This window comes from Castor canadensis, chromosome 8 (genome assembly GCF_047511655.1).
Source record: "Castor canadensis chromosome 8, mCasCan1.hap1v2, whole genome shotgun sequence".
NCBI classification, from domain to species: domain Eukaryota; kingdom Metazoa; phylum Chordata; class Mammalia; order Rodentia; family Castoridae; genus Castor; species Castor canadensis.
Genome location: NC_133393.1, coordinates 28,606,128 through 28,629,574, shown reverse-complemented (window position 1 = coordinate 28,629,574; position 23,447 = coordinate 28,606,128). Strand labels below are relative to the sequence as shown.

General features: G+C 36.0%; 2 protein-coding genes across 2 annotated transcripts; one reads left to right on the top strand and one right to left on the bottom strand.

Annotated features, from left to right (window-relative positions):
• Positions 1-13,788: 13,788 nt before the first annotated feature.
• Positions 13,789-14,730, top strand: LOC109674062 (olfactory receptor 2B6). The gene has a single exon (XM_020151172.1). The coding sequence runs from the start codon at positions 13,789-13,791 to the stop codon at positions 14,728-14,730; it is 942 nt and encodes a 313-aa protein (XP_020006761.1).
• An 8,276-nt stretch (positions 14,731-23,006) lies between these two features.
• LOC109674063 (endogenous retrovirus group K member 25 Pro protein-like) lies at positions 23,007-23,447 on the bottom strand. The gene has a single exon (XM_020151173.1). The coding sequence runs from the start codon at positions 23,445-23,447 to the stop codon at positions 23,007-23,009; it is 441 nt and encodes a 146-aa protein (XP_020006762.1).

Genomic DNA, 23,447 nt, shown 5'->3' with positions numbered 1-23,447 from the left:
GAAGTGATCAAGTGTGAATACTGTCTTTTGACCCATCTTCTATATTTGTTGTTAGAACTAGCAAATAAAAGAATGTTCTAGCATTACTGACCAAAAAAGGCACTTACTAAGATGGGAAATTCAATAGCCAGGTTGAGAAAATCTAATATTCCTCCTGAGCTGACAGTGTTTTGTATCCTCTGAAGTTTGCCTAAGTCAAGCATTCATCACCAAGGGTACTCTAATCAAGATAAAACTTGATCTATGCTTGCAAAATACCAGCCATGCATGTAGTCACCAATTTCTATCATAATGATTTATGTTTAGTAGGTCCTCAACAAATATGAAAAGAACGATCTTAGAAGTAGTGCAGAAGAAGCAATTTTTTCTAGGAAATTAAAAAAATGTGCTTTTCTAGTGCCAAATGTCTGATTGAGACTTGCCAAAATAAATTGTTCATTTATCTGGCTTTAGTACCACCAACACCATAATTGACTTGTGGATCCTGCATATTTTGAGTCAGTGATCTAATTGAGCTTAATAACATGTTTGATTCTATTAAGAAGGAAAAAGAAAAGATGCAGAGCAAGATCATGAGGTGTTTGCTTCATATAGAAGGAAGAATTTCTTGTTAATATTCCATCCTTGTTGATACTTGCTAATGACAAGAGAAGCCTGAGAGTTCTTCTTGCTTAAAATTTTTGAAAATTATTTAATCTCTACTGTTCCCATATATTATCAGGATAACCTTAGACGCAGAAATAAATGACATGAATTTTGAGGACTTGTTGGAATCTTTATAGTTAGTTATTCTCTGCGTGTTGGCTTCTTCACTTTTTACACAAGTGACAACAGTACATCCCCAGTCATAACAGAAATTGATTTGAATGGTTTGTGCCAAATGAATGAATGTCCTTCTTAAAGACAACCAAATTTCCTCAGACCTGACATATTGTTTGGATGAATCCCACCTCGTAACTTAGAAAAACATTTATTATGTTAAAATTTCTGCAAGTGAATAAGGATTACAAAATTTGAGAATATTGCCAGTGGCATCATTAGGAGTTAGACTAAAGATGGGTTTAGCAATTTGTCATTTAAACTTCCTCAAAAAATTTAGGAAAAGTCAGGCTAACCTAGAGGTTTCAGAAAATATGCAACATACCTAATTAATTTTCCTCAAAACATAACATTGTCAAACACAATGTGAATATTTTCTTATTTTTGAACACTCACTTTTATATTCTGTCCAGATAGATTGGATTAGATTTTATGTAAATTAGTTAGGGTTTAAAGAATGGGTTTTTGGTTCAGTTTTGATTATAGAGGGTATTCTATTATTCCTATAGGAAGGCAAAAAAAATAGAATATATTTGATTCTTCCTACTTTATTGCACCAATCAAAGCATGATGTTAGACCATGAGGGTTATTAAAGAGATAATTAGCTGGGTGCATGCCTATTATCACAGCTACTTATGATGGGGAGGCAGAGGGTTGTGAATTCGAGGCCAGCCCTGGCAAAGTTAGTGAGACCCTATCTCAAAGACAAAAACGCAGAAAAAAAAAAAGGTGGGTGGGGGGGGTAGGGCTTAATGGTATGACTCAAATGTCAAATGCACATGCACTTACTGGGTTCAATCCCAGAACCACAGAAGGGGGAGGGACATTAAATGCAGCCAATGTTCAGATTTTGATGATCCATGGCTTAACATTCCCAGTTCTTCTACTAAAAACACAACAAAACAAAAAAAAAACAAGCAAACTTATACTGTGTGTCCTAATGTTTATTTACAAATAAATCCTAAGAATCATTCATTAGAGAAAAATTACAATAATACTTTCTCATCCCAATTCTGTTTAGATATGCATTGCTTTCAAATTAATATCTTTGAATGGGGTCAGGAAATCAAGAAGCAGAATATATATCTCTTTAGATATGGCTTTTGAAAGCTCCTTGGTGGAATTCTTAACTGATTCTCTTAAAAACTTGACTCCCTAAGACTTATGTCTTGCCATATTTTTCTCTAACTTTTAGAACAACTACTATAGATTATAGAGAATAGTGATGTCAGATCTCATGAGAAAAATATCACTATGTCCTTAATAACAGTATTATAACCCAGCATCACCTTTTTATGTAGTTTATATATAGTATTTTACAAAATTTACTTAAGTATAAAGTAGGAGAAATTAAACACATTCTAATTGTCCTGTATTCTCATGAGAATTGCAGAATACTGTTCCTAATAAAAATAGAAGAAAAATATTTTTACTCCCTATGGACTTTTCTTTTCACTAACATATGACTCATCCTACAAATTGATCTTTTATATAAAGAAACGGAAGTTTAGGTAGAAATTATTATCAGGATTCTACTCACTGTGCACAGTTTTGAATAGCCATGGTGTTTTAACTCCCTCCAAGAGAATAAATATTACCTGCATAACTTCTGTGTGTTTGTGTTTATATTTACTGTGATTGTAAATGAATAACTATGAGAAAATAGCTCAATAAGCACTTGCTGATCAGATTATAACATCATTTTCCATCTTGCCTTGTTAGATAGTACAAGAGCCCTAAAGATAATTCTCACAATTTTTGTTTATGTTCAAGTTTGTCCTCATTCATTCATTCATTCAGCAAATATTTATTGAGTGCTTGCTATGTGCCAGCCATTATTCCAGGTACTGGAAAAATACACAAACACACACACACACACGCACACACACACACAAATCATCATGGCTTTGAGTTTGCATTCTCATGGAGAGGAAAAAAATTGACAAAAAGGGAAAGACTTGTGTTGTAATAGCTGTATGAGTGTTACAAATATAATGGGGACAGCAAGGAGTACGGAAAGGATACAGAGGGAGTTAGGGAAGACCTTAAAAATGCATTGCAGCAAAGACCTGAAAGAGAAGAAAGCAAGCAACACAGACATCTAAAGGAAGACTGTTCCCAGCAGAGGGAGCAGTAATAACAATATTTAGGTCAGGAAGATCAGGAAGAACCAGAGAAAGAGATCAGACCATCCTGGAAGGAAAGAGTGATAGTGGCTTAAAGTGTGGATAACAGGCCAAGAGAGATGGGGCCTGAAAACTGATCAATAGTTTTAGTAATCTGGGAGCCACTGAGGAATGGGATAACAGTAGGAAACGATGAGAGAAGTTATAATGGGGATGATCCAGCAATAAAATGATAATGTAGAATGGAGAAGTAAGTTGCACAGTGGTGATTTAAGTAGGTGAGAAGGAAAAAGGACCCAGGGCATGAAAGGATGCATTGGCTTTAAATAACAGCAAGAGTTTATAACAATAAGAGAGAAGGCAAAAGGGCATATGCAAAGATGTTGGTGGTCAGACAGCTAAAAGCATGGGTGTTTGTGCAAGTTCTTTTCTAATTGTTTTTCTTTTAGCTATGAAATGGGGAGGAGGAATTACAATGTTATCATTAATACTTCAAGGATATTAGGATAATAGAATAAACAAATTGTTACTTTAATACTTGTAAGGAGCTTATTAAGATATACTTAGTTAGGACCTGTTGTGATTTATTTGTTCTCTCTTAAGACTATTCACTGCCTATTTCCTTTACTTTAGTATTTGTTTATCATTTTGCCTAAAATATTGTCTCCTGATCTCCCCTAACTCTTCTTTCTCATCTTTCTACCATTTATTATGTCTATGAATAGACACAGACTGTCAAGCAGATAGCAGCATTTTCTAAGTATTTTTTAAAATTGATATCACCTGTTAAGTATTCAGTCATTCTGAAAATTCCTTTATTTTCCATTTAAACCCAACATCATGTGAACTAACAGTAGTAGGTAGTCATGTGTACTAACATGGAAAATCTCATGGATCCAAAATAACAATGCTTAAGCATCCAAACATTTTTTCAGGAAAATAATGCAAAATAGAAGCAGTATTAAAGTAAAAGAACCTCTTCCTGGCAAGAGATTCAGAGAAGCCAGGCATGGCCTCCAATTGTCCTTTTTTTGTAAGAGCCATATGAATGTGTTTGCTCTTTCAGATGTGTACACAGATCACCTCAAAAGCAGAGAGCACAAAATGGAGTCTCAGATGGGGCTTCCCTCCTGTTATTCTAGTGACATAAGTAGATCCAACAGCAGAATATTCCAGGAGTTTCATTGAGACAAGATTCAACTCTCATTCATGTTTATTATTTATTCATTTATTCATATGTGCATACATTGTTTGGGCCATCTCTTCCCCTGCTCCCCCTCCCCTCCCTCTCCCCCCCACCCTCCTCACTTCTAGGCAGAACCTGTTCTGCCCTCTTCTCCAATTTTGTTGATGAGAAGACATAAGCAATAGTAAGTAAGACATAGCATTTTTGCTAGTTTGAGATAAAGATAGTTATACAAAGAGATTCCTGGCATTGCTTCCATGCACATGTGTATTACAACCCGAATTGGTTCATCTCTGCCAGACCTCTTCACTACTTCCCAGTCACCTTCCCATAGTGGCCTCTGTCCATTTAAGATTACTTTATTTGCTCCTCTACAGTGGGCAACATAAAAATATCAGAAGGAATCATGGGTGAATTCCTCTTGAATCTACATAGGAAAAGGTTTTCTAACAACAATTCAAAATCCAGATCAGGTGGGGTGCTTGAGAAATTTATCTACACATTAAAAAAAAATTCTCTTGTGCCCATTTGTAATAGTAGCCCTAGACTCTTCCCTTGTTTTTCTTTCACATGCTGTTCTTCAGCTTCTATATTCACCTGGGAGTAAGTGTTGTCTCTGAGCTTAATGTTGCTTCTGATACAACCTTCAATTTTTATTTGGACTTTTGGATATTTAATACTTAGTATTCCCTAATATACAATTACAGGCATGTCTCCTTCAATGCTTACTTCCCCCTTACATAGGAAGTTCTTCCTTAGACCTAACCCTGAGGACTCCAACTCTCAAGGCTAAGCACCAAAATATTACTATGGCCATTACTGCATCCTATTCTGTCATACAAGAGGTAATTGATTAGATGGTCAGAAATTAAGGCACTAAATTACATTGTCCTAAGAGCCCTTTCTCTACAAAAAGAGAGATGTCAATGAGTAGCTCTCTGGGAAATGAGGAAACAAGCCTAATCCCCCTGGATTGGGTCTGGTAAGACATTCTTAAACAGTAGCCAAGGAGGAGACACTAAATTTAAATAAACAGTGTGGATTTCATAGTATTTCTCTGGTGCCCTAATGAAGTCCGTTAATTTGGGAAGTTTGTTTAACTTCTCCAAGCCTCCTACTCCATATCAAAAAAAATGAAGATGGAAGTGTAGCTAATATAAGACATTGGTGAAGATGGGGAACATATGTGACATTTCTACTATTACTGCTAAACTTTTCAGATTCTTTCCTTTTCCAGGTCCTTAATGACTGGGTATTATGGCTTAAATTTTCACTTTAAGAACTACAAAAATTTAGCAAAGCACTGGTGGCTCACACTTGTAATCCTAGGTACTCAGGAGGCAGAGGTCAGGAGGATCAGGGTTTGAGGACATCCCTGGCAAATAGTTCTTGAGAGCCTATTAAAAAATACCCAACACAAAACAGGGCTGGTGGAGTGGCTCAAGTGGTAGAGTACCTGCCTAGCAAGTGTGAGACCCTGAGTTAAAACTCCAGTAAAGAATTACTAAAACTTTTTTTAGTTTATTTACCTTGGTTTCTGCAAACTGAAGATGTGTTTACATTTTCTGAGGCAAGCGTCCTGGAGCACCAGTGTGGCTTTTTGGTCACTGCAACATTAACTTTCTAGATTTCATATCCACCCTGCTTGCCACCTACTTATTAATCAAGCCTTTCTGAAATGAGAGGGGAGGGAATTGGGTTCTGGAGAGAGGCACTCTGGCTCCCAGGGTTCAAATGGCTCAGCCATTACTTTGTACATCTGAAAATGCCTGACCTTTTCGGAGTAACACTCCCTCCACTAGTGGAGCCTTAAGGCTGGAAAAATGAGATTTCAGCTAGACCTTCCCCTAGCAACAGATTTTCTTGCTGGAGTCATTTGATCTTTTCCCTATATCCCTGTTAACCTGTATTCCTCTTTTATTTGGAACAGGGTCACGCTATGTACCTCCTGCCTCCAAAACTTGGTTTGGAAAACTTTTAAAAAAATATCATAAAACTGCAAAAAAGAGAGATTTGTTTAGCCTTCTGTTTTCTTTTAATTTGTTTTCTGGAAACATGGTCTCGCTAGCCTAGTCTAGTCTTGAACTTGAGATCCTCCTGCCTCTACCTCCCAAGTGCTGGTATTATACATGTGTGCCACCACACCCAGCCTTCCTTTTTAAGGTACTATTTCTTTGCTTTAACTTATCTAACTATCATAAGAACTTGTGGGAGAGGGAAGGAATGCCAACATTATGAGCACCTTTTTTCTTGTGAATTAATTCCACCCTCATGCTACTTTTGCTTTCAGAGGTAAGTACTATTATTGTTTGTGATGGGAACGGCCTCTTCTGCAGCCTAAGCTGCAGCTGGTTTCACTCCTTATAAAACAAAGCCCACCGTTCCTTATCTCCCACCCCCCTTCCTTTGCCCACCTCTAGACCTTGCTTCTGCAGCTGGTCTCATCCCTTGCAGAACAAAGCCCCACTGTCCCTTATCACCTGCCACCTCTTTGTCCATCCCTAGCTCTTGCTTTCTCCCAAATGCTACTTAAGGTCAGACCTGCTGAGAAAAGCTGCTGTGCCATTTTTCTTTTCCTTTTCTCAGCCAGCCACCCTGCTTATTAAACTTTTGGACATGAGATAACTCTCGTGAGCCTCCTTTGTGTGCGATATGCGGCGTTTTCCTAACAGTTTGAGGACTTAAAAAATATTATATATTATTTTTTGGTGGACTGAGTCCACTTTTTTCCTACTTTACTTAATGTTCCTTCCTCCTCCCTCCATAGATATCAACCTCTGTCCCCTTCACATTGCCCATGTTAAGTACCTCATAAGCATTCTTTATTTTTATTCACTCTTAAGTAATCCCATATAAATATACAATACACCAAATTTGCAGTATTTTAGTCACTGGTTTATAATTTAGGTCCTCTTGTTTGTTTGTTTGTTTTTTATATCTTCGCTTTCTCACTCTGCAATATCACAGGTAAATATTTCTGGCTCAGATTAATTATAATTTATAAATTATAATTCCCTATGGAGAAAGCCAATTTTTCTCCACATTTGGCCCTTACAAATATTGCTACAATAATTTTTTTTTGGTCACATCTATGATCTCAGCACTTGAGTGGCTGGGGCACTGAGGCAGAAGGATCAAGTTCAAGGCAAGCCTAGGCTAGATAGTGAGATGCTGCCTCAACAAAACAAAAACTAATACAGTTTTTTCTATGTCTTTACATACCAGTCATTCATTTCAGAGGACAGAGTCCATGAATGGAATTGCCATGTTGACAAGTGTATTTTTTTCAAGATTATCCTATTTATTTCTAAAAGCCAGTGACATTTATATCTACACATAATTTGTGAGAGTAGTCTTTTCCCTGTAGCAATTTTAGGAATGGGAGTTTCTGCTGATTTTTGTCTTTTTTTTATGAAATGGTAAATGACTTACCATCATTATTTCCTTCAATATTTGTAAATTCAAATCCATATCAATTTGCTACTCTTTGCTCTATATTCATATTATTTGACATTTTTTCTATTGCATTATAGAAAAAATTTTTTCTGCAAGAAAAATTCTTTTTATATCATACATGCTAACCTTTTTTATAATATATTTTCTCATATCTACTCATCTGAAAAATTGACATGGAAGTACACATTATAACACATAAAAATAAATCATGGCTAGAAAAGACTTTAAAATATAAATCAAGTTTTTAATCTTGCAAAATAAAATCTAAGAAACTGTATTGAACAGAGGGGGAGTTTAACTAAGCCTAGAAAGCAAAATGTATAAAAGAAAAGAACTACTTGGCTATGCAAAACTTCCATATGTAAACCAAGGTAAAAACATTTCTATAGCACATTAAATGGAAGCTTATTTTACTACCTATTTATCTCAGAATTTCAGAGTAAGTGAACAGTTTCCTGTGACTTCATCAAACTTGCTTTAGCTGCTTTACAAAAGGAAACTAATTCCTACTTTGAGAGTAACATTCAAACTTTACTTGGTAAAGTATTTTAGCCCCTAATGTCATTCCCTTTCATCTTAGAAAAACTTGAGAAGACAGTCCCCAGGGCATGAGTATTGTGGAGCAAAATATAAGTAAATGAAACATAATTTCACAGTCTTCTTCCTCTCTCTCTTCCCATTGGATATCATGATCAATTACCATTAAGTCACATGGGGAGTTCTACTCTTCCTTATAAGCCAGAGCACATACCAACGTTAATAAAGTTCCTTTTCCACTTATTTTGCAAATCTGCTGAGGAAGACTCTGAAGACAGCAGCAAAATAAAACTTTGCAATGTGATGCCAGAAAAACACTCCATGGTTGCCCGCAATACTTTAATCTTATTCTCATATGGGGAATATGAGAATTGAAGTCTCATAATTTGCCATTATGGAGTAGAACACAGAAAAACTGAACAAACTTCATCCATTATATCAGTTTTGCAAATGAACAGCTTATGAAGGAGTTGTTGAATTGGTGTGCTTCTGATTTGTTCTATTTGAATTCAAAGTTTCTTGGACAAACACACACAGACATAAATCACCCAATCTCTGAGACTTAAAATGGAGGTATGTAGACTTTCCTAAAAAGTATTATGTAAAACATACTGAAAAAACCACACTGAAATGTGGGTGTTTTGAGCACTCATCTCGTGTACTATTTATCATTATATCTCCTAGAAAATTTTGACTCAGTCGTAGTTTCTTAATTCCACTTATTTGTCTTATAGTCCTGTTTTACATTTATTTGTTCTCTACTGGGAAATAGAGCTTAATAGCATAGCAGTCTTGGGTTTTAACCTTCTGTCTGCTACATACTAGCTTGTGAAAATAATCTGAACATCTAAATTCAGATTTCTGCCTGCAAAGCTGTCCTTTAGAAAAGGGAAAAACATTGACAAGCTTCTCTGTTTCTTTGAAGCCAAATTCCAATGCTGTATGAAAAAAATTACTTCTATTATTTATCCTTCTACTCCAGCAGGAAAATAGTTCAATGTAGTATTTAAAAGCTTCCCATACATTCACATAGGTGTGATAATTTAAGGAAATGTAAAAGCAAAAATTTTTATGGTGAATGAGAAATAGAAAAGTCCAAAGTTACAGAGGATTAGATTACCTTCCAAAGCCATTGAGCAATGTGCCCAGTTTTGCAATGTCAGTGACAGGATCCTAACTATAACTATTGTCATCTTTCATGTCACCCAATGCTTTTTCCATAGTAACAGTGTAAAAAGAAGTTTCCAAGATTTTGTTGAAATTCATCATTCTCAATTCTTGAATCTCAGCCACAGAATAAAATAATCCAGTATATAGCTAATGGATGTAATGTCACCCAATATGCAGGCAAATGGGTGAGGATAGTTTGTATTTATCTAGGTAACAAATTGAAATATCCTGAGTTATTTCCTTTGTTTGCATTTTGAAGGTATCGAGTTTTGAACTCAGGGCTTCAGGCTCTACTACTTGAAACATACCCCCAGCCCTTGAAATATTCTGTTATATATAGACAAAAGTTCTTATTCAATGCCTAGTGTCACAAAAACAATTTTAAAGCTCTAAAATCCTAGCTCGAACAGTTTTTTTTCAAATGCTACTTTTAAAAACACTCACTTTCCCTTACTTCCTGACTTAACCTAGTTGGCTTTGCTTCCTGTCTGATCCCTTTTGTCTCACATTGTTAAAATGTGTCCCTCTGTTGACCAAGGGAAAACTTGTAACTCAAAATGACAATAATATCCTCTGAAGATTCTGCAAACAGAGTTCTACTCAGGAGCAGAGGAATAGATTGTGTGGTGTTTTTAAGTCTCAGCCACAGTGGAAATTCTCAGCATAGAATTCTCATAATAATCGGTTAGGCCATCTTCTAGGATTTCAGAGATAGCAGTTTCCAAGCTTGTTTCAGTTGTTAAAGTTCTTTCAATCCAATGTTAGTGAAAAGAATAACAATTCAAACTACTTGAACTTTCTCAACCATTGTATTTCAATCTTTTATTCAAAAGATCTCCTTTTTAGAATATACATATGAGCATATATACGTGCGTATGTATGTATGTATGTATATTGAGACTGCTGGGTGTTTAAACGATGGGGAAATTTGCCCCCAAATTGAGCAAACCAATTGCATTGCAATCTCCCCAGTACATTCTGCTGCATCGACCACTGGCCCATTATTGTTAAACCCTCCTGTCCTTCCCAATAATATTACACCCTGCTCTGTGCCCACACTACTGTGGGTCATGGAAAGACATTACATACCACCCACCCAGGGCATTGTACTGATAATAAGAAAAGTTTACCGTGTTTCTAATTAATGAACTTTATTTTTTTTTTCTTTTTTGATAAAAACATTTATTGAACTATATTTGATATTCAGTGAAGTGCACCCATAGCAGAATGTTATGAAATCATAGTCACAATCAGGATCAACTCCAAAGACCTCCAGGTCCACTTTGCTATCCTGCTCCCACACCTCCCTCCTTTCCCCTAGGCAACTGTGGATCTGCCTTATGTAATTGTAAGTTGTTTTGCATTTACTAGAATTTTACACAGCTGGAATCATACAGGATATGCTCCTTTTCAGATGGGCTTTATTTTTACTCAGCAAACTTTTTTTTTTTAAATTGATCCATGTTCTATCAGTTTATTCCATTTTATTGCTGAGTAATACTATATTCTATCATGTGGATATCCTTATTTTATTTATATCCATTTATCTATTGGTAGACATCTGAGTGGTTTCCACTTTTTAGTTATTACAACTAAAGGTGCTATGAACAAGTAGTTTTTTGGATATGTGTTTTCATTTCTCTTTAGTAAATATTTAGGAATGGAATGGCTAGCTGTTTACTTTTTCTAAAGAATGTGTATACTTAAAAAGTACAGTTTTACATTTTCAATAACAGCATTTCAGATGGTCTGGTTGCTCCAATTTGTTGCCACACTTTTAAATTTTATATTAAGTATGTGGTGGGGTTTTACTGTGGTTCTGATTCGCATTTGTCTGGTGATTAATGATGAGCTTATTTGCCATACGTGTCTTCTTTATTGATGTGTCTATGGTTTTTTTCCCATTTTTTTATTTTATCAATAAATTTTTTATTAGGATATATTCATTATACAGGGGGCAATGTAAATAATTAATGAACTTTAGAATGGGTGAGAAGTTAACTGAATTCTTTTCAGTCAGCGTTACTTGGAGAGTCAGTCTTTTGGCTGAATTCTGGGGGAGAAATGCGAGATCTAAGGCTGGTCAGGAAAGGCCCAGGTTAGAGGAGAAAGCACATACAGTGTCTCAATGATGAGATAGCTCCTGAATAATAAGTTGAAAAGTATCTCGTTCTTCAATACTGCAGTTAGGGAGGACTTGTCATTTATCACCCAAACAAGTACACTTCTAAAAATGATGGAAGGGTTTGTTTTGTAATTGTGTCAGGACAGCAGGAGTAACTCAACAGTCCTTGGTAAAAGCTGAGGCATTTTACAACATCTTGTGTAACTCAAGAAAGTTATTAAGTTGTTAAATATCTCCTTACAAAATTTCATTTGTTCTACTTATTAGAATTCCTATAATGACTTCCTTCCTTCCTTCCATTTTGCCAGTAAAATGCATAATGCTACTATACTTCAGCCTTTAAAAAATGCCTGATTAATACAGATTCAGTCTTAAGAATCTATTGAGAGACAAAGGTCTAAAGTAATGCCAATTGTTATGATAAAGTTCACACTGTGAGTAGAGTACCTAAGGTTATTATAATTTTTAATAATAAAAAGTACTATAATGTTTATTTATTAACAATTGAGAAGAGCAGGGGTAAGGTTAAATATTAAAATCTGATACACTTTTTTCCCCGTCTCTTAATTCCCACTATAGGTAACAGCTTTTAACACTTAAAAAGCATTATCCTTCCAGATAACTTCTATATATGTAAATACTAATATACACTTACATTTTCTTATATAAGTACATGGAAGTATGCTAAATTTATACCAGAAACTTTTGGTTTTTCCCTTGAAGACTTGAGTATTTTTATACATTCATATCTATATCTAAACTTAGATGTATACCACATACCTCATTTTATTGACAGCTGCAAAGTCTCTCAACTTTTTTGAGAGACTATAAAAGTTTTCCTGTCACTCTTTACTGAAATTTAGAATAAATGAGCAAAATTAATATACATTTATTAAATAATGTATTTAATAACTCAAAAATTATGTTCCTATCATTAGGTTCACATTTTTACATAATAATAATAACAGAGGGTAGTGTTAGTAATGGAGATGGCTTTGGGATGGATAAATTTGTACCACTAGCAAATTTAGGGCTCTGAACAGTCCCTGCTCTGAACATCTGAGTCCCTGTGTCATCTGATACTTATATTCACATTGCCGTGTAGCACCTTGCCTAGAAATTTACATGACAGATCCCATCTACACTTCATATCACTACTGTTAAATTTAATGGCTTTAGAGTTGTGGAGGGAATGGAAAGTAAATTTCCAATTTGCAAAGTTGCTTTCCATTGGTAACTCTAGGACACTCAGAGTTCTGAGAACCATAAACAAATCCATTCTGAGCATTTTAGAGGCCAGGGATGACTATAGTTCCTTTTGTCAACACTTCATACATCTTGAACTATTCGCCTGGGTTGCCTCAAACTACAATCCTCCTAATTAGGTAGGATTACAGGTGCCTGGCTTATTTTTTTCCATTTTTTTATTGTACAAAATAATAAGTTTCATTATGACATTTTTTCATACAGGTATATAATGTGCTTTGATTATATCACCCCCATTACCCTCTCCTGTTGTCTCTCCCGGCTCCTGTGGGTCCCCTTCCTCTTCCCAAATAGTCTCCCTTCTGTTTTCTTGTCTTGGTTTTTAAAATCTAGATTCTGCATATGAGATAAAACATGTGATATTTGTCTTTCTGAATCTGTCTTATTTCACTTAACATGATGGGCTCCAGTTCTATAGGAAGGTATTATACTCACTTTATACATGGGAAACCTGAAGCTCTCAGAGAATAAAAAACCTTCCCAGGATAATAAAATTAATGATATGTTGTAGGAATTTGAACCCCTCTTGTATGATTCCAAATTCCATGTTATTTTTTGTTCTGATCTATGCTATCTTATAAGTAAAAAAAAATACTTTTTTAAAATGTGTCTAACAACTTGATAGACCTTGTTGACATAGTTTTTCAGGTGGTCTAAATAGTTTTAATGGTTTCATGACAAGGCAATCTCTTTGGCATTGAGAAATTACAATGAAAAAGTAATATAGTAGGGATTATGACTGAATCTTTCTGATAATAGCTATCTATATGTAAGGTAGTACAAACAATGGTTAACCAAATGACAAAGAATTAAAGAACAAATTTTGTAAAAGTTGTTCTATATCAGTAATTTACTTTTTTAAAATTTGGGCTTTCCCTTTTGAAATGTAGGTATAGATATAGAAAGATTAAATTTTAGAAATACTTAGGTTATTATGAACATTTTCAACTGTATACTTTTCATGTTACAAGCAATGTCAATTCTGTAAATATCTTCAGACAGGTAGTAAAATGATTATAAGTAATTGAAAGAGTTAAAAAATATGTACTAATTGACTCTTGAATTTTTGTGTTGCAGGAAGCCAAAAGTTGAAACATTGATCATGAATCAGGTAAATGAGAGCACCATAGAGGAGTTCATTCTGTTAGGTTTCTCACATCAACCATGGCTGGAGTTTCCACTCTTTGTGGTCTTTTTGATTTCTTACATCATTACCATCTTTGGTAATCTGACCATTATTCTAGTATCATGTCTGGACTCCAAACTCTATACTCCAATGTATTTCTTTCTTACCAATCTCTCACTCCTGGATCTTTGTTACACCACATGTACAGTTCCACAAATGCTGGTGAATTTATGCAGCATTAGGAAAGTAATCAGTTATAGTGGCTGTGTGGTCCAGCTTTTCATGTTTCTGGCCTTGGGTGCTACAGAATGTGTTCTGCTGGCAGTCATGTCCTTTGACAGGTTTGTAGCTATTTGTCGGCCTCTCCATTACTCAGTTATCATGCACCAAAGACTCTGCCTCCAGTTGGCAGCTGCATCTTGGATCATTGGCTTCAGTAACTCAGTGTGGTTGTCTACCCTGACTCTGCAGCTGCCACTCTGTGGTCATTATATAATAGATCACTTTCTCTGTGAAGTCCCTGCACTACTCAAGTTGTCCTGTGTTGATACAACAGTAAATGAGGCAGAACTCTTCTTTGTAAGTGTGCTCTTCCACATAATACCCCTGACACTCATCCTTATATCATATGCCTTCATTGCCCAAACAGTCTTGAGAATCCAATCTGCTGAAGGTCGACAAAAAGCATTTGGAACATGTGGCTCCCACCTAACAGTGGTATCACTTTTTTATGGTACGGCTATTTCCATGTACCTGCAACCACCTTCATCTAACTCCAAGGACCGGGGAAAGATGGTTTCCCTCTTCTATGGAATCATTGCACCCATGCTGAACCCCCTTATCTACACGCTTAGGAACAAAGAGGTAAAAGAAGCCTTTAAAAGGTTGATTGCAAGAGTCCTTTTAATAAAAAAATAAGGAATATGCAAGAGATAAGCTAAAGGGCCTATCAGGTTCCCTCCTTTTCTTCTGTACTGATAGAAAAATGCAGTGTCTTGACTGCCTTGTGACGGGGTCAGCTGCATGATTTTCACAGTGGCTTTAACTTAAGGTAGGGTTAAAATTCCCAGGCACTGATAAGGTGTTTGGGTTGGTGTTCAAAACACTGAGAAAAAACAAAAAAACCTATTCCTGGCCCTGAGCCAATATAAATTCCTTAAATTATCTTAGAAATGCCATACTCTGACTTCTTTAGTTGCAGTCATACAGAGGTAGACCACATTTCTCTCACTGTTCACTGGGAGGATAGTGTAGCCCACTCTGTAAGTTCCCCTAATAAATGCTTTGGATTGATTGTCCTAGCATTTACAATTTCTTAATGCAGAATCTCAACCAGCACTATTTCCGGAAGGTTCCCTTGTGAAAATTCCTCTCCCACTGCTTTTGGGACAATTCTAGTTGTGGTTTTGATCAGGAGAAAACATAAACTTTGTTAAAGGTAATTCTTACTTAACTTACTAACTTACTTCTCTTTGAGTTGCCCTGTTTTCATCATTCCTTCAGAGAATTATTATGATTTCCCTTAAGTAAAATTTCATTGATAGAGAACTACATTTGTTTTCTGTTGCCTAAACATAGTGTGATTGAATAAGTCCCTAGAATTGATTTTCCTATTAACCAAAAACCATACAATTACAAAATATTAAAGTACTCTCAAAGTTACATCAATATTCGTACAATTTGGTGTAATTTAGACCTTCTGAGACTATGATATAAGCCAGAAATTCTTTTTCTAGTAATATCAAATATACACATACGTAGACACACATACTTTTTTTTACCCAGTTACAGGAGGTTTACTGATACTCTGTAAAACCAACCACTCTAAATTTAGATCTGAGGTTAACAATCCTAGTTTTAAATTTTCTACTCCTACATCAGCATAGAAATAAAATCTACAATTTTTTTTAGAATTATAACCAGATTTTCCATTTTCTTGCCATGTTTCTATCTTCATGTTTTCTTTCTAAATGGAAGCTTCCCTTTTTATTTCCCATATAGATCAAGCCCTAGGTACATATCAGGTCTAGCTAGCTAGCTTTTACTTACTTGAAATTTTTTCTGTATTTCTGCCAATATCATCACTATTTCTTAAGCCCTAAGTCTCCTACAGTCTAGATTTTAGAGCATATCATATAGTGATTTCCAACTATTTCTTGTTTAATGTACTTTTTTTTTAGTATATTATTGTTGTACTGGGGGTACATTATGACATTTACCAAAGTTCTTACAATACATCACAGTTGAATTTACTCCTTCATCATTGTCCTTTATTGCCCCTGCTCCCATAATGTACTTTTCTTGCACAATAATAATTTCACTACATTTGGATTCCTTGAGAGTATGTCAGCTATACCATTCCAGGCTTAGAAATCATTAAAATGCTAAGGAACTAGCAAACATCTCATTACTAGTCAATTCTTTTTATTGCTGTGTAATTCATTCACATTATAATTATTTGTGTTGTTACCTGCTTTCTCTATTTTTCTTCTACCAGAACATTATACATACATGTAATACAATAGCTGAAAACATATTTGTCATAGTTTTCCTTAAAATATATAGTACTTACCATGAACTTTTGCCCCTAATAATGCTAACAAATAAGAGAAATAAATATGAGTCATCAATTCTTATTTCAGTTCTTGGAGATTATTGAAAATAATTATCCTCAGAGAAAAATACTAAGAGTATATTGAAAGCTTATGATAATGCTTTCTCATTGAAAATCAATTCATTGCTAAAAATCCAAATAAGTTATATGAGTGATATGTCAGATAAATAGAGACAAATATACATCTCAAAACTAATGTCAGTTAAGCCTGGTGAATTTTGAAGACGTAGAAGAGAAACCAGAATTCTAGAAATTGAATAGTTTTATATTTTTTGTTTGAGGGATTACTTGATTCATTTAACTTTGTAGTGGTAGATTTGCTTTTGGTTGTTATTTATACTGCTATAATGGCACATAAACTTCTATAACTGAGCCATTGTCAGTTTCCTTAAGTTTATTAAAAATACATAAATGATTCATTTAGAAAACAATATATTTAACTTTATACAATTTTTACAATTCTGAGAAATTTAGTTTTCAAATCTAAATCATTTTAAGGAGGATGTATTTTGAATGAGGTTTTCTGAAATTGTAATAAAATATACAAAACATAAAATTTTCCAGCATAATAATTTTTAATTGTACAACTCAGTGGCATGAGATGCATTCACATCATTGGACAACCATCTCCATCATCCATATCCAGAACACTTTTCATCTTCCAAAACTCAAGCTTTGAGCCCATTAAGTAATAACTACATATTCCTCCTTCTAGCCCCTGGAAGACACCACTCTATGTTCTGTCTCTGATTTTGACTACTCTAGTTATGTCACATAAGTGGGATCTTACAGTGTTTGCCCTTTGTTACTGGCTTTTTTCATTTAGTATAATGTCTTCTTTAAGGTTTACCATGTCATAACAAATATCAGAATTTCTTTATAAGACTGAATAAAATATTCCATTACATTTATGAGCTATATTTTTTCATTTTAAAAATAACATTCTTTATTGATTTTTTTCTCTTTAGTATTAGGATAAGCCTAGGGTCACATGTTTCATTTAGTTATGATGTTTTTCTATGTCATTATAATATATAGGGGAGGTTCTTAAATTTCCTTTTTTTTCTTTTATTTATTTATTAGCCTATTATAGTTGTACTGGGGATACATTGTGACATTTACAGAAGTGCTTACAATATATCTTCATTAGAGTCACCCCTCCATCTTTCTCCTTTATTTCCCCTATCCCTCTTCTTAGAACAGTTTCAAAGGTTGTTTTATTTTCGTACATGAATACATAGTACTTCTACCATATTCACCCTCTTACACCCTTTCCCTCTGCCCTGCCCCCTCCTACTGGTACAAACCGCTGGACAGGACTTGTTTTATCTTCCTATCCTTCATTTTTTTAAAAGACATTTTTGTTTGTTTATGATGGTTACACAGGAAATTTTATTGTGACATTTCCTTGTATATATGTATTATACTGCAAATTGATTTATCGCCTCCATTATTCTCCTTTCTACCTTAGTCATTTTCTTATGGTGATTTGAACAGGTTTGAATGTTCCATATTCATACTTATATAGCAAGTACATAAACTATATTCACCTTCTTTATTTTCTTCACTTACCCATTCCCTTCCATTAGTGTCCTCCTCTTAGCCTGACTCTTTTATGTTCTTTGCCCCAGCCTGTGTGCATATGCTGCGTGAACCAGACTATGAGCAGTGGGAAATGAGAAATAAGACACACACAGACATACAGACAGAAAACAGAAAACAGAAAGATGGGATCAGGACTGCATGTTCCTGATGGGAAACGTGAATGCCTACCTAAGCCAGAGTGTTTATTTTATTAGGTCAGTACAAGGAAAAAACTCAAGTAAAAATCAAGCTTTAACAATTTTTGATGCAAGGTAAAAGGAATGAGGTTTGGTGGGCTAATTTTCCTAAGGCTAATGAAGTTTAATTACAACACATCAGTTCTGGAATCATCAAGGCATGCAGGACACCTTATTATTATTGATTAATTTGGCATCAGGGAGTTTCTTAACTGTTCTGGTACTTTATCTAGTTTTGCATCAGAGGGCTGGTATGCAGACACAGCAGGTTGTATTCTTCAAGGAGATGTGAGAATAAAGGTCAAGACACCAGGTACTGAGAAAATTATGGAAGAAGAGGCTGTGCAAACTTCTACATGGAGAGTCTGTGCAAACTCCACTATATCCCAGCCCTGGGTTCATGCCTGGTCCCCAACATCTCCCTCTACTTTATTTCTTAAAAGCTCCTGATGCATTTCTATGTTTAATCCAAGGAGTTGACTTTTGATCTTTCGAGTTCTGACTGAAAGTAAGCAAAAACAACAAATCATTAATAATACAATGCCAATGAAATACCAAAAGGAATATTTCAGAGTATTAAAAGGGTTAAATCCTTGCAATTCATCTAATGTAGTTTTTGCTATATCTGCAGGAGCAGCCACCTGATTGTGTTCTTGCTGCTTGGCTAAAATTTGCTGTCTTACAACTTGTAGGTTAAGTGAATCATTATTTTCCCAGGCTCCCATGACATGTGCTTTTAATGAGTTTCCATGGGAAGTCTGTGGGATTTTAGGGTGCTGCAGTAACACAAATATGTTGGAAGCCTGCATGGCACAGTAAATCTTGATGGAATTTCAGCATTTGAACTTCATCTCCCATAGCCAGCAAAACAGCTTCTAGAGAATTTAAGAGGATATCAACTTTTTCATCAATAGCAACTTATTGTTGAGAGGCATAACTGACATTTTGTGTTAAGGTATTGATGTAATGAGCATTTTGAATGCTTTGGGAGAGGGCTACTGCAGCAGTAGCCATGGTGACAATAGCAGTGATGGCTGCCACAATGCCTGCTATCAAGAGCCCTACAAATTTTTTTTTCTCTTACTAATAATGATTTTATTTCTTTGACAACCTGTAGTCCTCTATCATGATATCATGGTCCAGTGAAATTTGTAGGTACCAAGATATAGGGGCTTTGTTTTATTATAAGTAGGCTGCCATTTATGTAATTGTCCACACGAGGTTAAATTGCAATTAGAACGAGAGATATAAAAAATAGTTCCATTTCTAGAAATGTTAATTGATTCAGCCAATAAAGCAAAAGGATGTTGAACAAAAGCTTGCAAGCCTTTAATAACAGGGCTGCCTGAATGGCTAGTTAGATTAATATTAGTGGTATCAGCTCCAAGCTTCCATATATCTGATTGAATGGTTCCTCTGTCTGGTCCCATCAGAGGGGAGGTCCAATACCCCATAATATTAGTTTCAGAAGTGCCAGTATAAGACCAATACACAAGCTTGTAGCTTGTAACATTAATAGCCATTGGAGAAGCAAATATACATTGTTCCCATTAGGCTCCTTTATCAGAGTGCCAGGGATTGCGTTTGTCTTGACAGCGGGGAATGTGAGGCCAATGTGTAGCATTATATGGCTCAGTGGCATTAAAGCCAAAAAATTCTAGTTTTTTATCAAGAAACTGAGTACCATTCCATAACAGAGCACTTTTCCAAATAGGCATGAGAGGGAGACAAAAAGGCAAATTCCCCAAACATATAGGTAAAGCAACAGCTTGTCCTATAAAATTGTAATTAGTGAAAGTAGGAACCAGGTGTCCACTGAAATGACCCCCTACCAGCTCAGAGTCATTAGTAAAAACTGATATAGAAGGACTTTTCCAGGTAACTTCATGAAGCAGAGGTGGATGAGGCACAAAAGCCCAAAGTACTAAGTTCTGGGCCTCTGCAGCATTCACCTGCTGACTAACGATGCTAATCATAGCTAGCAGAAGAATAGCAGGAGTTTCTTCCTGTCCCCACCCCTTAATGGCATTCTTGACCATATCCGCCAAGCATTTTATTTGACCCCAAGTTGGGGGAGTAGATCCCCAGGTTGTTTTACTGTGTTTGTCAAGGTGATGATGTTGCCTCTGGTAGGACCGGTAAGGGTGGTTCCTTAATGATTTCAGTGACAGAATCTCCTTCAGTTTGGTTTCTGGTGGGCTTGGGCTCCTCTCCTCCTCCATCAGGTGGAGCTTCTGCATCTGATGGCTGATGGGTTCCATGGGTCTTCACAAACCATGAGGGTACCCAAATTGGGCTTTCTGTACCTTCAGGAAAAACACAAGCATGGCCTTACCCCCATAACAAGACCAGGCTAGGGCCTTGTCAGGCTCCAGTCATTACATCTTTCCACAATACCTGCAGTAAAATGTTGTTTATTATGATGTTCCCAATGTTTTTCAGCTGGAGTAAAGCCAGATTCAGAGCAATTTTAAAAATTTAAAGTAAAAAGAGCTTTGTTAATTTTAGTGGCTAGAGAGCTATCTCCCCCTTCTTGTCTTTGTAATTGAACTTTTAAAGTTTGTTGAGCTTGTTCCACTATAGCTTGGCCTTGGGAATTGTACAGTATGCCTGTGGTATGGAGAATTTTGTAAGAGAAAGAAAAAGTCTTAAAGGCAGTAGATGTATAGCTGGGCCATTATCAGTTTTAATATGCAGCGGCTTGCCCATCACAGCAAAGTTGGCTAAACAGCACTCTATGACATGGTGTGTTGCTTCTCCTGATCTTGGAGAGGCAAAAACAAAACCAGAGTAAGTATACATAACGCTGTTGTCCAAAAGATGGAATGTGAGTAACATCCATGTGCCACAATGTTAAAGGATGAAGACCACGAGGGTTAACTCCCTCAGTGGGCACAGGCAAATGAGGAGCACATTTTGAACATGACTTAACAATTTGACAAGCTTGTCTTCGGGTGATAAGAAAATATTTACAAGGAGCTCTGGAGTTTTGGTGGAACTGAGAATGACTTTGTATGGCCTGTTTACTGGTGACGAGTTATCCACCTGTAAAATTAATGGAGAAATTAAGGAATCTTCCTGGCAATTGCCCTCTGCCAATGGTCCAGGAAGGCCAGAGTGGGACGGGAGATGGCCCACAAAATAGGGATGTTGGCGTTGTTGTAAGAAAGCCCTTAACTTATGGGAGAGATGAAAAAGCTGTTCATCATTAGTAGGTCCTATGTAAGTAGTTTCAATACTTTTAAGTATAATATAAACATATGCACTATCTATATACAAATTAAAGGAACATGAGCAAAATTCTGACAAGCCAATATGAATGACTGCCTGAAGCTCAGCAGGCTGAGCAGTGGAAAAACCTTTTTGTACAACCTTTTGTCCTTGAGAGGAAAAGTAAGCAGCGGAACCTGAAGCATCGGTAAAAATCACAAGAGCCTGAGGCATGGGATCCTCTCAGATATTGTGAGGAAATATAAAAGCATGTTTAGAAGCAAAATTAAGAAGTTTAGAGGACGGCAAATGTTCTCCAAGCTATCATGTAAAGTTTGCCAATGCATTTTGCCACATGGTATCAGTACACCATAGCCAAGCCTGTTGTTCCTTGGTAAATGGGACAATAAAATAAATAAGGGATGGTTCTAGTCCTAGCAGTTGTACAATGCAAAAACGTCCCATGGCTGTTAATTTTGCTACCATATTATGGTAAGGAGTGATGACTCTAGCAGGGGAGTGAGGTAAATGTAACCACTCTAGTACTCCCTGAGTCTGCCAAAGAACTCTTGTGGGTAGACTTATAGTAGGTAAAATAAGAAGTTGATTTGGTTGAGAAAAATCAACACGAGTTCTCTGAGAGTTATGAATAGCTTGTTCAACCTTAGCCAGGGCCATATGACCTTCTGGTATGAGATATCTAGGAGATGATGGTTGAGTGTCTCCCTGTAAAATTTTAAAGAGAGGAGACAGTTCACAAGTGGTAAGTTTTAAGGCAGGACATAGTCAATTTATATCACCTAATAATTTTTGAAAATCATTTAAAGTTTTAAAATTATCTTTATGGATTTCTATGTTTTGGGGGCAGATAGTCAGTCCCTCAATAAGCTGTCCCATATATGAAAAAGGAGATTGCTTTTGTACCTTATCTGGAGCTACAATAAGGCCCCATTCTGGCAATTGTTCAAGCACATGAGACAACAGATTTTGAAGAATATCTAAATCAAGGTGGCTAAGTAAAATGTCATCCATGTAATGAACAATATAAGTCTGATTAAATTTTTGTCTTAAAGGCTCCAAAGCTGAAGCAACTTACTCTTGACATATGGTAGGGCTGTTTGTCATGTTCTGAGGCAAAACCTTCCAATCATAACATTTACAAGGAGCCTGATGACTAGGCATGGGAATAGAAAAGGCAAATTTTTCTCTATCTTCCTCATGCAATTGAATAGTAAAAAAGCAATCTTTTAAATCAATAATATAAAGATAATTTTGTAGGGGAATGGTGGTGGGTGAGGGAAGCCCAGACTGTAGAGATCCCATTGGTTGCATAACTTTATTGATAGCCCTTAAATCCTGTAGCAAATACCATCTGCCCAATTTTTTCTTAATAACAAAAATAGGCATATTACATGGACTATGAGATATTTCTATATGTCTTGCTTGTAATTGCTCCAGAATTAAGGCCTGTGCTGCTGCTAATTTCTCCCCTGTTAGGGGCCACTGATCCACCCATATTGGTTCATATGTGAGCCAAGTGATTTTAGCAGCTGCATGAAGTGGGGGGGAGTTATTGATCAGGGCCCCTTCTAAAAATATGTAGGAGATGTCTCATATCCTAATCCCATATGAGGAGGATGGGGCATAGAAGAGATGGGTTCCTTTATTCCCTGTTGACTCTTTTCTAGGCCTTTACGAGGATCAAACCCCTGTTGTAACGTCATATGTGAAACTTTAGCACTGGAGCTGTATAAAATAGCTCCTGCTTCCTGTAAAACATCTCTTCCCCATAAACTTACTGGCAACTCTTTTAGCACACATGGTAAAACGTGCCAGAGTGTCCTTTCATCATGCCAAGGGATGGCACAAGCATTGTGCAAAGGAGCTGTGGCAGAGCCGACACCTTTTAAATCTGCTGTAGCCTGAACACAAGGCCATGTGGATGGCCAGTGTCGCTCTGCAATTACAGAAACATCTGCTCCAGTATCTAGCAATCCCATAAACCACTTGCCATTTAAAAATAGAGCCAT

Coding starts and splice junctions, on each gene's coding strand:
- LOC109674063 (XM_020151173.1), bottom strand. CDS start 23,447: ATGGCTCTATTTTTAAATGGCAAGTGGTTTATGGGATTGCTAGATACT.
- LOC109674062 (XM_020151172.1), top strand. CDS start 13,789: ATGAATCAGGTAAATGAGAGCACCATAGAGGAGTTCATTCTGTTAGGT.